This window comes from Channa argus, chromosome 3 (assembly GCF_033026475.1).
Source record: "Channa argus isolate prfri chromosome 3, Channa argus male v1.0, whole genome shotgun sequence".
In the NCBI taxonomy this organism is placed as follows: Eukaryota; Metazoa; Chordata; class Actinopteri; order Anabantiformes; family Channidae; genus Channa; species Channa argus.
In genome coordinates, this window is record NC_090199.1 from 18,049,003 (window position 1) to 18,064,847 (window position 15,845).

Genomic DNA, 15,845 nt, shown 5'->3' on the forward strand with positions numbered 1-15,845 from the left:
ACGTCAAACGTCAATCTGATTTACTTATTGAAAGTAAATCAGCACAAACGCTACGTTTAGTGCTAATTTGACGGAGACGGGTAATCCTGTTTTTTGATGGCATGTGTGCTTAACGAAACCTAACAAATTTCCTTACCAAAGACCAACAATATAATCTAATCAATTAAATATTGAACAGTGAACATTATGAGCTAGTCAGGAAAACGTGATATTAATATATTAATATTAATATTTAATACAACGAATATATGTATAGTCTGAACGAATTACATAAGTCACTTGTCTCAACCCTGTTAAAATCTACTAACTACTGTTTGTTTGCTTCATTGACCTTTAGGTTACAGAATTATGATGCCACTTGCCGACTGGCACAGGAAATAGCAGAGAACATCCATGAACGGAACAGGCAGCAGAGGACAGGGGGAAACCCTGCCAAGGTAAAGTGTTACAATCACAAATAGAGGGGGGTAATCACAAATTTCTCCTGAAATAGGTTTCTATGGTAGTCAGTTTTGAAAGTCTTCTGTCTTTTCAGATTAACATGACACTGCGAGCATCACTCCAGAAGCTAAAACAGAATATTGCCCAGCTCAAAGAGGGTTTATTGCGGACTTCATCATCTCGGCGCATGTATCCTTTTTATGTGACAATGTTGCTGGCAGAGGAAGTCATGAGACTAAGATTACATTTTGGGCTGGAGGGTTTTATTTGCTTGCAGTAGCCGTTGTGTTCCTATAGAGGGCATGAGAGTGTTTCCTATTGGAAAGGTTTTTATGTTCACTGATTAATTATAAGCTAACCCAACAAGAAAGTGCCTTCACATCATCAGTCGTGTATCACTTAAAGTGGTTAAATAATGTTGACTTTTTGCGTGACCTTAACAAAGCCACATTAGCATGCAGTCAGAGGCTGACAGGAGGCAGAACCTCATTGATGACCTGCTAACCAGAGAGAAGCATCTGAATGCTACCTTTAAGGGAGACCTCACAGAACCACAACCTTCCAGGCAGGTTATTTTATTTTCAGTCAGAGGTATATTTAAGAAAGTTCCCATTAGCAAAAGTCACATGCATTCTTTACTTTTATGAGTAGGATTACACAATTATAATTTGGCAATTATAGCATTAGGTCATGTTTTTAATAGCTTTGGTTGAATCTCAAAATACAGAATTTATGATTAATTTTAGACTTTACTTAAAATCATACTAAAAACTAGTAATGATGCGGTGACTGTTTCACAGAAACATCTGGTGAACTGTTATTGACGCATACATTCATCATATGAACATTCATCATATGAATGTAGAGTAATTTCCTAAACTACTAAGCCTAAAGTATGAATGTGCTTTCTGAGGACAACTATATTTTGCTGAAGTAGTTCGAGAAAATCTTTTCACCCTGATTTTCTTTCTGTCTGCATTGCTCAGTGTTAAAAGGGCCTAATCAAGCATCACCCTGCAATTCCTAAGAAGGCGTCCTGCTCAGAACATGCCACTTTTCATTTTGGGATATTTCTCTCCAAGATTCTTTTATAATATGTAACATTGGTTGCCCAATTAAAATTAATGAATCCTCAATCTCCTTTCTATGTCCTTGACCAGAAGGTCATAGACTCTGGTCTCTGCTTTGATGATATGTCACCTATCACTAACTTCCTGTGAAAGTCTTTGCACATCTGGTGTGACCCATGTGCTGTGACCTTTCTCTGTGCTATCTCCTGGAAGGAAGTAAGTCTGTCTGCCATTTTGACAAGGTGCTTTACTAAAAAGCTAATTCCTTTTCACTAAGAGGTTTGCTCGCTTTGCACTGTTGCTCACTCATTTGGCACCACCAGAAATGGATGCCCGTGTGCACATGCATACTCCAGCATTATTCACACATTCATTCATTGATATGAGGGAAAATCTTTGTGTCTGAATGTGTGTCATGATGAAGAGATGGGGGGGGGAGGTTGTTGATGGTTTATAACTCTTGACTGAGCATTTGTTCTGGTACCTGTGGAGGTAATCAGGAAGCAATATGCCATAGCTGATATCCTCTTCATCATCTGAAGTCATATCAGTGTGATGACTTTGAAAAGCTTCTGGCAGCAAGTGGTCATTACTGTGTGCAAGGTTTGACCTAGTGACAGCTGGACGATATTTGTTTGGACAGGAAGAGGAAATGGTGTGATGTTGTTAACTTCCTTTGGGCTCTCATGTTTGATTTATCAATGAGTGTTTATTTTTTTTTAGCACCTTTGTGTTTTTTTTTTATACTGTAGAGGCTCAACCTTTAATAGCAACATCCCTGCACAGTATAGTAGGGTACATATAGTTTGTGGCCATGCATTCTTCTTATTATTTTTAAATGGGAGGATAGTAGAATAAAATAGAGTTTCATGTTTCATCAGTTTGGTCCACATCTCGATGAAAGTTCATTTCTTGATATCTTTCACAAGCTTTGTTTTTGGGATTGATCTACTTTGTGGTGCTTTGCAAAGGCCTTCATCTTTTTATACTTTCATCTTTTTACAGACCACACACCCAATTAAAGAAAAGGCTGTGCAAAAAAAAAAATAAAAATCTTAATTTTTTTACATTAGCTCTGGAAACTATAATCATGAGGTTGTATGGTTTTTAATTTGTTCACTAAGACGTAAAGTTAAGAGTGGTATGTGGTGGGTAATTTGGATTTGTGGGTAGGACCCATTCCCACTGTGTGGTCTCTGAGGACAGAATGTAGAAAGGGGTGGATTGGCCATGCTTGAATAATCTAAGCCCCCATTTTTCTGAGAGGGGGGGGGATTTTTGGGTAGAACTAAAGGCATTGTGGTTCCAGAGGGACCTTTAAAGTATCTCTGAAAAAATGCATTTAAGTCGCAAGAAGGACATGGTGCCTGGATTTGGGGGCTCACTTCAACCTGTTGCCTTCTGGACCTACCTTTCCAGCGTTATTAACTAACCTTTCTTTTGCATTTCAGTGCCCTGGACATAGTTATAATTAGTTAAATCTCACCTGTCTAAGTCACTTAGTCAAGACCTGAGTGCTCAGGCCTAGATGGCGGCAGTCTAGTACTTTGTGACTGCCAAGGTATGTGCCTGACTGACTTTGGCGGTGCCACTGGCTGGTTAATTGGATCTTCACACATTGGGTGCTTGCGTGGAGGAAGTGGAGGGCTGGCACACAATCTCAATCAAACATGTTAGATAGAGTAGACCGAATGCTTTGTCTCATCTAGACGTTTGATATGATATTTAAAGCAGAATAAAATACACATCACACTTTGAGATACATTAATTGGCGGGATGTAAAAGTAGTTTTATGCACTGTTCATGCGAAAAAAAAAGATAAAAGCCAAAGAAGCTTTTACTTTTGAATTTGGATGTTTTGTTTTACATGTAACATTGATAGAAATAATTATGATATCTGGACATCCGAAAGACAGCAAACACATATGGTTTAGTAGTGTAATTATGTCCTTAGTCTCTGATACACCAACATGTGACTCAGTTCACTTTTCCTGGGCTTGGCCAGCAGGTGACTTGCTTCTAGCAGACATGGTAAAATTCAGCCTCAAACAGAGACCCTCAGCCCATCACCACAAGTAAGCCCAGGAGGGTGGTGCAGCTTTAAGTTATTAGGAGAAGAATAGCTTTTAAACCACATGGCAGTGTTTAGCACAGCACAGTATAGTGCCAAGAGCTCTCTGGTCTGTCACTTCGTCAGAGAAAAACCTCCCCAGCAGTCCACAGCCCTCTGACAGATTAACATGCACTGTTTACACACTCAGCAAGCTAACCTGTTATTTTTCAACTATTCTAAAACCTTAAAAGACAAAATAAGTAAACAAATATTGTGATCTGAAGGATTATATTGCAATAAAGGGTTTATTTTTGAATAAGGCAACATGCCCTGTACAGATGTGTTTCATGTAAGAGTTGTACAGATGTGTATTTTACTTCTATTCCAAACCTAAAATAATGATTGACAGACAAAAAGAGTACTTTTGAAATCTAATTTTAAGTTGGACTGCACTGTTAATCTTTGTGTCTTTAAAAGTTATTGTTCTGCTTTTGGTAGGAATATATTATCCACATTTTTTGTTATGATTGTCACATTTTTCTTTTGTTAACTATTTTTAACTGAACGTCTGCTTTGAAACATTTTACATTATCACCATGATGTTTTACAGGTCAAAGCTGATGGCTGGAGGAGCAGGTGCAAGTGGAGGCGTTACAGCCAACCCCTGGCTGGTTGACGAATCAGACGAGACCAGAGGGCTAACGTTCGGGGAGATCAAACAGCAGCAACAGCGAATTATTGAAAGTAAAGTGCTTGGATAACCTTGGATAAGACAATTGTCACATACGGTGCTAGTTATTCTGAACGATCTATATGTCTGTTTCTCTCTATATCTACACTTTCAGTCAAGCAGTCACATAAGGTGGGAATGTGCAATTATTAAATAAGTGTATTCTAGATATAATGTGATTTGTATTATAGTAGTGTTGGCCATGCTGATCAATGCTAAAATATTTAAAGGTGATTGTTACAATTTGCTACTACATATATTGTAAGCCCATGCCTGCTTTATCATGTCTCCTCACTCTGACATGACTTGGACAGCCAGACGTTAGTTCACCTTACTCCATGTGACACTTTATTGCTATGTCTATTACGGCTCTGGTTACTGTCAATTTGGGATCAGAGATTCCTGTTAAGATGGTGAAACCAAACCACATGGAAGTTTTGTAGTCCCCTGAGGAATTTCTGGTGGAGTTGGGTAATGGTGTGTGCCTGAACCTGCGGTCATAAAGAATTCCTGTGGTACAGTGTGTGTCAAACTTGGAAACGTAGGGAGCTTCTCTTCTGTTCTGTCCTTTCCTCTCCATTTTTCCTCTCCACCTTAGCAAGCCAAAATTGTAATAGTATAATAATAATAATAATAATAATAAGTAAAGTACTGAACGACTCACATGTGGCTCAGTTAGACCCCAACAGCCTGTCATTGCTTTTTTGCAAATAGTTGTGTCATTATATCACCAATATAGTTCATTGTAATTTCTCCCTTCTTGCACCTGACATATTAAAGAAACAATTGTGATGTTACTTTATTTGTTTTACCCCCCGACTACATTTTTTAAGTTTAAAGTTGGATCTTGTTAATGTGAATCTGTTGATAGAGGACTTTTTTTTGGCTGCAACAGGTATTTTACTTTGTCTAGTATGTTGGCTCTCTTTTTTTCTCACTCTTTTTGGGATTTCTTATGTTTAGCATTTTTCTTCTCTCAGCCCAGGATGCAGGATTGGAGGCACTAGCAGCTGTCATCAGCCGGCAGAAGACAATGGGCCAGGAGATCGGTAATGAGCTGGATGAACAAAACGGTAAAGATTAACGTTCATGTGTGTCTGTACTTATTTATGAAAGCAGACATACTTGTTCTGCAACGGGATGAAATGCCTCATATAACTTCTTGGACACCGACACTCCATGACACCACAACACGGACATACTGTAGTTATTATCTACGCATGCACACACGCCCCCAAACTAACATTGTTACAGCAAGTGACCTCACATTCGCATCACTGCTATATCTACCTATTGACCATTACTTATTCCTCAGAGGAAATTTATATTTTGTGGAATCGGATCTTCTCAAAGCTAATGGTGTTTTTGAGCTATTTCTAGCATAATGTCTGTCATCAGTCCATAAATAGCTTCCACCACAGCTAAAATGTGCCATACACTATGTAACACATCACTCCAGGGTATTTTTCTGCTCAGACTGCTGGTACTTGAGACGTAAGACTGTGGGACGATCATCTGTCAACCACTGAACAATTAGATCCTTTAATGCATTTCTCTCAGAAGACTGAAGCAGTTAATAGGCTATGGTCTGACAGTGTTACCTTACGGAGAGGATGTGCACATGTTTTTGTTTTTTATTTAATTGTGTCTCTAATCTTCACACTGATAGTGAACCCAGAACACACATTAGTCTGTCAGCTTTTCTTCTGACAAGGAGCAAAAGGAAATTCACTGTTCAGAAATTGATTGATGATATAAGAGGAAAACTGATATTTTACCCTACATCATCAATAAAGGATTGTGGATTGGTTTTGTTGTCAGTGTTTTGCAGCAGTGGGTCAAATGTAGACTTTTTATGTCTCTCTTTGGTTACCCAACTGCAACTAGAGTGAAGAAATCATGGTCTCAGCGCTTATCTAATTATTAGGCCAGTTGAAACTGGAATTCTGAGTTGTACAGTTGGTAAAAAACAAGTTGGTGAAGCCCGGACAGAAAGACCGTTAGACTTAATCAGTCTGCTAAAATTGGAAACCATTAAAAATAAATGGAATATTCTTCAAAAATAAAAAGTATTCTAGTCTGGAAGATTATTTTGATTGTCTAATTGCCTATATCCTCATCTGGATTTGTCTCATATATTAGTTATTGTCTGTTTCTGGTGACGAGGTTCCAGTTGGGAAAAGAAGGCAGTGTACTGTCTTGTAATATCCTGTCTGAGCATGTGTACCCAAACAAGTCCAAAAGTTGTATAACCAAGTGATCTCGTCTTGGAAATAAATGACCTTCCCCTCTGCCGGGACGGAATGGCAGATGTTTGGCTGGTTGTGGTTGACACCAATGGGACAAGGAAAAAGAAAGAAAGGAAGGCTGATTGTTTTAGCCTGCTCTCCTGTTACCATATTGAACTAGAGACGGATCATTGCTCTAATGCTCTGGCTGGAGTGTTTTTTCAGCTTGATGTCAGTATTTCCAATAATATGAACCTGAATGTGTGATGGGAGAGCTGTAGCTGAGAATTACACTAGTTTCAGTGCAAGTAAGGAAAAGGCAAACGATTGTTGGCCCTGGAAGCAGTTGCCTGTCACTTTTTTTTTTTTTTTGCCCCAGCACAACTCTTGAATATAAATTTGAAGTGAATTCAACTCCTTTCTGTAATGGCCAAACATATCTACACCAACCAGAGGTATTGTAATCAGTTCCATGTTTTCGAATTGGAACTTTACAAAGTTGTAGAAGCCCCCACACATTTCCACCTGTGTTTTTTTTTTTTTTCCTCAACAGAGCATTCATTGCTATCTTATAATGTATGCAGTAAACTGTTGCAAGAATATATACCCATGTGTTCTGGCTATTGTTTCTTGCAGAATATAGTCACTATGTGTGCATTGTAACCAACCCCTGGGGTTAAGCAGACAGGTGATAAAATGTAGAAAATTTCTTCATGGGCCAATCCAAGTTCTTCAGTCTTCTCTAGATCGCTCTTCGCAATTTATAGCCAAGCTTATGTTCATAGGGCTCACTGAAACAAACTAGTGAGTCACCTTTCAGAGTTTTTCTATCCTTTTGCTGCCTCTCTATCTCTCATCACATCACCTGTTCTCCTTTCCCCTGTCTTTTCCCTACTGTCTTCTTTCTTGCTGTTTCCCTTGTATCCTTTCATACTGAGTTATGGGACTGATCTTGTTTGCCTTATCGTTGGCTATGGGCCAATGGGTTTGACAGGTTGGAACATAGGGGTGTATGCTAATGTGTTGCTATTGGTTCTTTAGGTGCTCAAATGCTTTCAAAATAATTACAAGTTGCTAGCAAAGTCCCCAAATATAGGCTTCCTTTAAGGTTGTTTGCAGCAACACGCAACATTTTATAGATGTGACAGTGACAACGTTTGTCATTGACATAAATGTGCTTTCCCATTTATTTACAGTTCAATTGCACACTGAAATCTGGCCAGAATGCTGCAAACATGCATCAGACAAAATATTGAAATATTGATTTTGCAATCACTACGGTGATTACAAATAAATGGAAAAAAACAAAAACAAAAAAAGTGGTCCAAAATGTTTTTCACCCATTTCTCTTGGGCATACCAAGTTACAGTGTAGCAGTGCTGTTGCTACAGCAGTCCTTGTTATTACAAAATACATTTTTGTGTGATATAATTTGAGCATGACATAGACTTCACTCTGGCTGTCTTTGGTAGTTTATCCAGTTTGTCTTAATATGAGAAATTAAGGCTCAATTAATTAATGGTTTCTGCACACAAAACTAAAGATTAATGCAATGTTTTTTTTCTAGATTTGTACTTAAATTACTTGAATTATTGCTTGAGAGCGCTTTGTAGGTACTGTATTTCTTTCTTGTATCGAATGTCCAAATCGACAACATAAAAAGTAAGAGGATAGTTTAATGTTTCTGGAGAAGCAGAGAAAATGGATTTAAGTTATGGAGTACAGAAAAGGCCAGGCTTCTTGTTGATCTTGACAGTTGGCGTGTAACCTTGGCGTCTGACTGTCTTTCTGTCTTGTAGGGTTCCTTTTCCCCCTGATCACTGTGCTGTAACAGTGTTTTCCTATAAATAGATTAGGCTCTTTGTAGTTTGGCTGCTTAAGTATAGCTCATGACCCAAGTGCAGTGGAGGATGTAGTCATTTCCTTTTTGAGAAACAATTCCAGCTGAGGTCAGCAAGGAAGATGACCCTCTTTCAGTGGTTTTGAGACGAACCCAAAGCCCCAAGTTAATTCCCGCTCAGTCTGAATTGGTTCAGAATGGACTGAAGTGAGTAAGCAGATGTGTTTTACGACACGTAACATTAATCTGTGAAATATTGAAGGTTTTCTAATCTTAGCTGCCAGTCATAACAAAATCAGAGATTCAATTATGATTGTTATTCTGTTAAAATTAGTTAAATGATACACAATCATATGGGAGATTTATGTCCACATTAAATGTTACAAAAAAAGGTCTGGCACATGCTGCAGTAGTTTCCCAGTGGCTACCTTATTAAAAGTGCTCGCTTCGAAAGAGATGGTAAAAGTGTGAGGCTGTCTCATTTGAGACTTATTCTGAATTAAATTTGACGGGCAGTGAAATACTGCTGCTGTTACATATGCAACGTATTGTAAGAACTCCTGCTCTGGCATTTTCTGATGTATCTCACTATACAGAGGATGTGACAGAAAACCACGTGATGTAGGCAGATGCGGAGCCACAGCACACACACAATGATTGTACCAATCAGTTTTTGATTGTGAAGATCAAGCGATGAGTTCTCTGCATGTTTGAAGTTCAACAGAAGTTAAATATTGCTCCTCAGATTTCACCACAAAAAAAAAGTTTTTATATTTGTCAGTGTAGAGAAACGTAACTCGATTTGAACTGAAATGTTCTGGAACACATTTTAGATTGATCTAAAAGATGTTTTCTTTTAGGTATTGCCACAGGTCAGAGTGCATGTACACTTTGGTTCGTCTAAGACTTGGTTGTAAGCAAAAGAAGGCTTATTATCTGGCATGACTCAGCAGCAGCTATGTCTATGCTGAATGTTGTCTTACAGTTGTAGGTGTTTTCTTATTTGATAAACTTTGCCTTTTACAGAATCAATTTTCTCAAAGTGTTTCATGAAGCATCTATAACAGTTTTGTTTACTAATCTTTATTGAAATTATAAATCTGTTTAACCCACATTAGCAAATTAAATGTTGTCTATGTTTTATGTATATGGATTCAAACTGCCCTGGTAAATGGGAGTGTGTTTGTAGCACTTTGTAAACTAGCCTGGTTTCCATTCTTCTTGTAACCAAGCCTCTAAAAAAACCCAATTGACTTTGCTCCTATGCTAGACTTTATTTATGGCTAATAATTTGATCACTAATTTGATTCTGCATCACTAGGGCCAAGTTGGGCAGCAGTAATGACTTCCAAATAAACAGACAAAGTGAGAGGAGAGAGGCACTTACTGCTGCAGCAGAATGACATCAGCTTCACCCTCAGAGTACAGCTCTCTGCTTGGTTGTGATTTTAGAAACAATTCAGTGAGCAAATAAACCATACTAATGATAGCACTTGACAGAAAGTGAGTGTGGTTACAGCTGTAGATTGATTTATTGCTTGTTTGAGTCACTGTTTAAAAGTATAAAAAGTATGTGTTTTCCAAGCGGCATGCCAAAGAAGAGAGTCACAATGTAATGTTCAAAGGGGTTGTTTCATTTGAGGAATGTTGAGTTTGGAATGTGTGACCACCATATTGGTTCACTTGGTGTTTGACTTTTTAATTATTGTAATGAATTACAGATAAAGTTAGACTTAGACATTATAAAATGCTTTAGTCTCAATCAGTAAATTGAGAAAATCTGAACTTAAGCCTAAATCACAATTTTTTTTTTCTTTGCCACAATTTTTCTTCATCTGTCTTTATTTCTCCATCAATCCATATTAGCATCCATCCATGTCATTAGGCCTGTTGGTGTCACACTGATCTGTGAATGATCTAGCATGAGGCACTTGATTCACATCATCCACCCCCAAGCAATGGTTAATCCAGTTTAGGTACAGTGAAGAAATTACCATTTCGGAACACTTAAGAAAACATCTGAAGCCCTTTCATCAATAATGTTTTTTTTATTTTTAACAGTAAATCAAGGCCCCTCTTCTCACTCAGATAATATTAACTTTGGCTTTGCTTATTTGCTGTCTTGTGGTGCAACTTATTGCACCTTTTGTTTGTGCTTTGCAATATTGTATTTTTAACGCTCCTGCTTTCAGTGTTTTTCTTTGGAGTTTAAGATAGAAGTTTGCTTTTTAAGTGCTTCCACTGGCTTTTAATGTGCTGAGTGTTGTAATACTTATGCAATTGTGCTGTTTTTGGTGGCTGATTGATTGTGGACTTATTTGTGGTGGATTACATGAAAAATTCATACATAAAAGGTTGTGTGAATGATTCCTTATGTGCTTTTTGCAGTGGCCTGGTGCCATAACTTGCATCAGTTGTTAAGGTAACCCCATGTGTTATAGGCATTAGGACTCCTTTTTGATAGAAGACTTTAAGGCATTATAATATTGCAAAACAACATATTTTTCTAATATGGTGCTGCCCTAGTTGGAATGCAGTGTTACGTAATGTTTTTCATTCTAACTTGGCCCTATCCATCCCTAGAACATACTTCCAGTAGCCTTCTGGTTTATCCACATGGTCTTGAGCAAACTGTAGATATGAAGTGTGTGTGTGTGTGTGTGTGTGAGACTTAGAGTAGTGAGACTTCCTCCTACATCCCATTGATTAAAACACCTGTCTAAGTTTTCATTGAAATGAAGAGGTGATCCTAGAGGTTCACATGCTATTGCCACATCATGAGTTTAAACAATAATTGAGTGTTTTTTAGAAACATTTAAAAAAAATTTAGGTAAGATTTATGCAAAAATAGGACACGCACAGTACCACTCCGTTTGTATAGAAAACCATAGGCATTCAAAACTTATAATAATAACATTGGTTATTAATGATAAATGTAGAGTTTGCTCTATAGAGTTATATTTGCAGGCTGTAATTGTAAATAACTACTTACAAAGTTTGTTGTGCGTTTTCTGTATATGCATTATAACAAAAAAGAATCAACAAATCTTTATCCTTTTGCAATTTATGTTTTAGATACTGTCATGTATGCTTTCAAACTAGAAGGTTTCCTACCTTCATAGTTTCTGCAGTCTTTATTGCAAGATTATGGCTTTGATTTATCTCGATCCATCTGGAAAAAATGTGTGCTGGTGACAGTTGTTAGCAGGAAAGGCCCCAACTTAAAAAGCCAGTGGCAGAAATTCTCAGACTACAGGAAGAAGGACCTCATGTGTGCCTGTGAAAGGGGAGAGTGAGCAAAAAGATTAAGTACCATCAAACCAATATTAACCAAGTCAGCCATGGTAAACTGTGCTATCAAAGACCAAAATAACAGATATTTTTATTACCCAATGAAATGTGACTTTGCTACAGTTGATTTGATAATAAAGCATGTTTAGGTTTGGTATCTGTATTGAGCCCAAATAATTTGTGCATTGAAGTATACATTTGCATAGTTTAAACACAGCTTGATTTTCTGTCATCTACATAGCAAAAGAGAACCTGTATCTGATATAAATAATTGAATTGCAAATGTTCAGAAGATGTAGAACTACAATGGAATACATTTCATAATATTGCATTGAGAAGAACAATCTACAGTTTATCAGGATTTCATGGTGACTCATTTCTGGGTGATTTTCTGTCCTGTTTAGGGGATATGATAGCATAGTAAGGTGTATACATGCCACAGCATAACAGATCAAATCATCCTGAGTCTGCATATTTGTGGGCTCTCTGGGGGTTATTTTGCATCAAATGGTGAATTTTCTCATTTAGGTCTCTTCAAATCAAGTATTGGCAGTTTAGCACAACACTGACACCATCACATCCTAACAAACAATGTAAAATCAGCTTATTTGCTGACTTTTTAATTCTCAGCTCATAAATTGGACATGGGTTTGCACAGATGGAGTTTGAAGTAGATGTGACTCTAAACGTCTTTATGTAGCCAACTTTTTCCATTCTTCCTACAAAGGTTTGTGGCATTTTTGGAGAGTACAAATGAATGCAACACTGTGACTGTCTACTAGGAGACAGTTATACGTTTAATTATCTTCATATTAAAAAAAAAAAATGGCATCATGCTTCTCCTCATTCCAGCTGGCCTTTCACACATTGAGCGTAAGTAACATCTGTACTAAAATGAGAAATGGTAAAAATTAAAAACATAATAAGGGAACCATAAAAGAAACTTAACAAAAGGATTTACTATGTGTATTAAAAGAAAGTATTGAGAATAATGTAGAGAATCACGTGACTTCTCAAAGCACCTGAACTGTTTGAGGCTATGCCTCATCCACCAAATTCAGCTGTTGTAAAGCCTGAGGTAATAATAGCAAAGCAAAGCAAAGCAAAGGATGCAGCTGGCTGTCTTTACATCCAACTTTACAGTGACAACTCACTGTATGATTTAGAGGTATTAACAGAGGTGAGAGATTTTTCAGAATTCCTTTAACTCCTGACATTTTCTTATCCTCTGACCTTCACTCTTTCACATGCGTGCACACACAACCATTAGACAGGAACGTAGAGAAGTCCAGTGCAGGAGCGAGGTGTGGTCAGACCTGCTCAGCTCATCCGCAAACCCAGATCACATCCAGATGTCCACTGACACAGGCACGTCAGTGGACATCTGGGAGACTGGGTGAGGTTGTTTCCCTTTTCTCCCTACTCCATCCATCCTCCACAACACACATAGCCACCATGCTGGCAGTTGCAAGCTTTTTCACAATCTATCAATCGTGCAAAATCCCTCTAAAAGACACACTAATAAGGAAAGGAAAAAATGTAGGGAGGTATGATTTCACCAGTTCTTTCCCACAATGGTCTTTAAAACAGAAGGTGACACAACACTTGGAAACACTCTATTAACTGGGTTTTTTTTAAAAGATTTGGTCTTATTACCACGTCTTTGAGCAGTACTTTTTAATTCTGTCTTTTGTGGAAATTAATGTAATAAGTTTATTGGATCCTTAAACAGGATAAGCATTTAAGATAATGGATGGTTGAAGGAATGGATGGTTTTATTGTTGTATATCTCCTATATTTTGCTCTTTCATTGTGTATTACATTATCATTTGTTCATCCCTTAAAAGCATTCAGGGATGTGAAATAGGAATTGAGCATTGTACGTATAAGAGCTGACATTTGCTCCATGTTCGGATTATTTGCAGCCGTACTTCAATTCAATGGTACTTTGAGGCGTAATACAGTACAGTCATATTGGAATAAATATATATTCCTTCTTGTTTTGTTTCACTGCTTCTCTGCAATAAAAAAATAATTCTTACAGATATACTCTTTAAAAGAACTTTAGTGCTAGCTTTTTTTAGGTTGCATGAAGTGCATCAATGAATAATATTAAGTATTATATGGATACTATTATATGGAGAGTACACCAGTCTCCACTGTTGAGTATTCTTGATAACCTGCTCAAAAGAAGGAAAGTATGATTTGAATTTATTTTGTCTGCACAGCCAAGGCCCTGCTATGTCTTTATTTAGAGAATTACTTAGTGTGTGTGGTATGTGTACAATTTAATGGCAAACTGATGTTGATACCATGTTGTAATTTTTCCCTGGAGAGCTCTTTCAGGCAGATATTCCAGGGGAAGCACATTAGCTATATGTGTTGGTGGTATTGGTGGCTGGGAACCTCTGCAGTTTCAGCTGCCAGTTCCTTTGGCTCTGGGCAAAGGATTCCCTGCCATTTAATGGTACCTTGGACTGACTCGGCTTGGAGCTGTAGGTTCCTTTTGGCTCACGCAAGTGACAGCGGGAACAAATCTCCCCCTCTGTTTATTTAATTGCTAACCGCTCTGGTTTAGGGCCACATTCAAAGGGCCGACGAGTGAAGAGCTGCCTTGCGTTCTCCTCAGCCTCAGGGAAGCATGGGTCATTCCACATAATGAGTGGAAGGACTTACTTTTCTAAGTCTGCCTCTACCCAAAACCAGCACGTGGTTCCCATTTAAGCACAGGGGGAAGAGCGCACCTTCATCTGCTGGCCATTTTTGTGTGTGTGTGTATGTAGGGATGAGTATGTGTGCTTGAGAGTGTAAGTACCTTGTCTGAGTGTGAGATCATTGTGTTTCTACTGACATTGTACACCATATGTCCAACACATGTCAGATTGTGAGTGGCAGTCTATATTTATAGCTGCATGAGGAGCTCAGATGCTGCAGGCCAGTCTGAGATGGGATTGACTTTGCGGTAGATGTCAGTGCAGGACCTCACACACAAACTGAGAGTAATAGAGAGCAGGGTGGGCTAATCTCACAAATGCAGTGTGCAAAGACAATGAGTTGAGGGAATCTGAGATTTTTTTCAGTAAGTGAGGGGGTTAGATAGATCGAGGGACAAAACAAGACCTCAGGAACTGGGAAGGAGACAAAGAGAAATGTTAAAAGTAAATATGAGACAACAAAGAGAGTTTAACTCATTGGAAAAAATTTCACAAAGATTAAAAAAGACTAAGCAGATGTTTAAAGATAGAATACTATGATTCCTTTATAAAGCTGTGTTAAACAACTGGGTAACAAAGTTAAATTAAATTTGTCATAATTACAGTCAAGATCTTGTGCAGTCTGTCTTACATGCATTTATATGAGTTTATTCATAACAAACCTTGCTCAGCCCAAGCCAAATTACATTAACACTAAAGAGTATTTGTTTGCACATGTTTAGTGAAAACTGGTCACTTATATGTCAAGTAACATATAACTATTATTATGAACCAAAATATCTACGCCAAGTAACAGTAGACACAACATTTATATTTTTATTGCATTATACATTAGAGGTATTTAACAGAAGGAAATTTAAACGATAGCTATCACCTAACACTGAAAAGATTTATCTCTGATTCATCTCTGCACATCAGAAACGGTTACAAGTCTTTAATCCTGCTGCAGCAATTTGTCATGTTTTGTTCTTCATGTCAATCCATTACATCTGATGATCTTATCAGATAATCTTGCATGTGTGGAGTCAGAGATCGTCTGAGGATGAGCCTTCCCATAGCCAAAAAAAAAAAAAGTTTTAATCATAGCTTAATCTTAATCTAATCTTAATGGAAGAGGTGTGTGTGTGTAAGTAAAATGTTGATGTCTGCTTTTTGTGTTTTAAGTGCTGCACAGAACTGTGCTGCTTGAACAAACACATGCCCTTAAAAAGGCTTTTGATCTGTTATCTAATCATTCTCATCTGTTTCACCCTGGCTAAATACCAGCCTCTTGTTTTGTTTCCAAGCTGCTAATGTTACACGTTTGAGACAGGCCTCACTTTAAGTGTGGACATAGCTCCTGCTCAGGCTAAAGGTAACACACACACAGACCAAAAATCACATTGTTCTTTTTAATATTTATTTATTTATTTTTAGGAAATATACAAATTAGACATATTTGTTTAAATATATTTTGTGATCAGTTTCTTGATATATAT

The 15,845-nt window shown here is 37.7% G+C and overlaps 1 protein-coding gene across 2 annotated transcripts in view; it reads left to right on the plus strand.

Moving 5' to 3' along the window:
- stx8 (syntaxin 8) overlaps positions 1–15,845 on the plus strand; it is a 35,920-nt gene that overhangs the window by 472 nt on the left and 19,603 nt on the right. For both annotated transcript variants that reach the window (XM_067497457.1, XM_067497458.1), the window contains exons 2-6: positions 338–437; positions 536–630; positions 896–1,006; positions 4,175–4,308; positions 5,275–5,367. In XM_067497457.1, the coding sequence (XP_067353558.1) occupies positions 338–437; positions 536–630; positions 896–1,006; positions 4,175–4,308; positions 5,275–5,367 (533 nt within the window). The remainder of the gene's footprint in view (positions 1–337; positions 438–535; positions 631–895; positions 1,007–4,174; positions 4,309–5,274; positions 5,368–15,845) is intronic.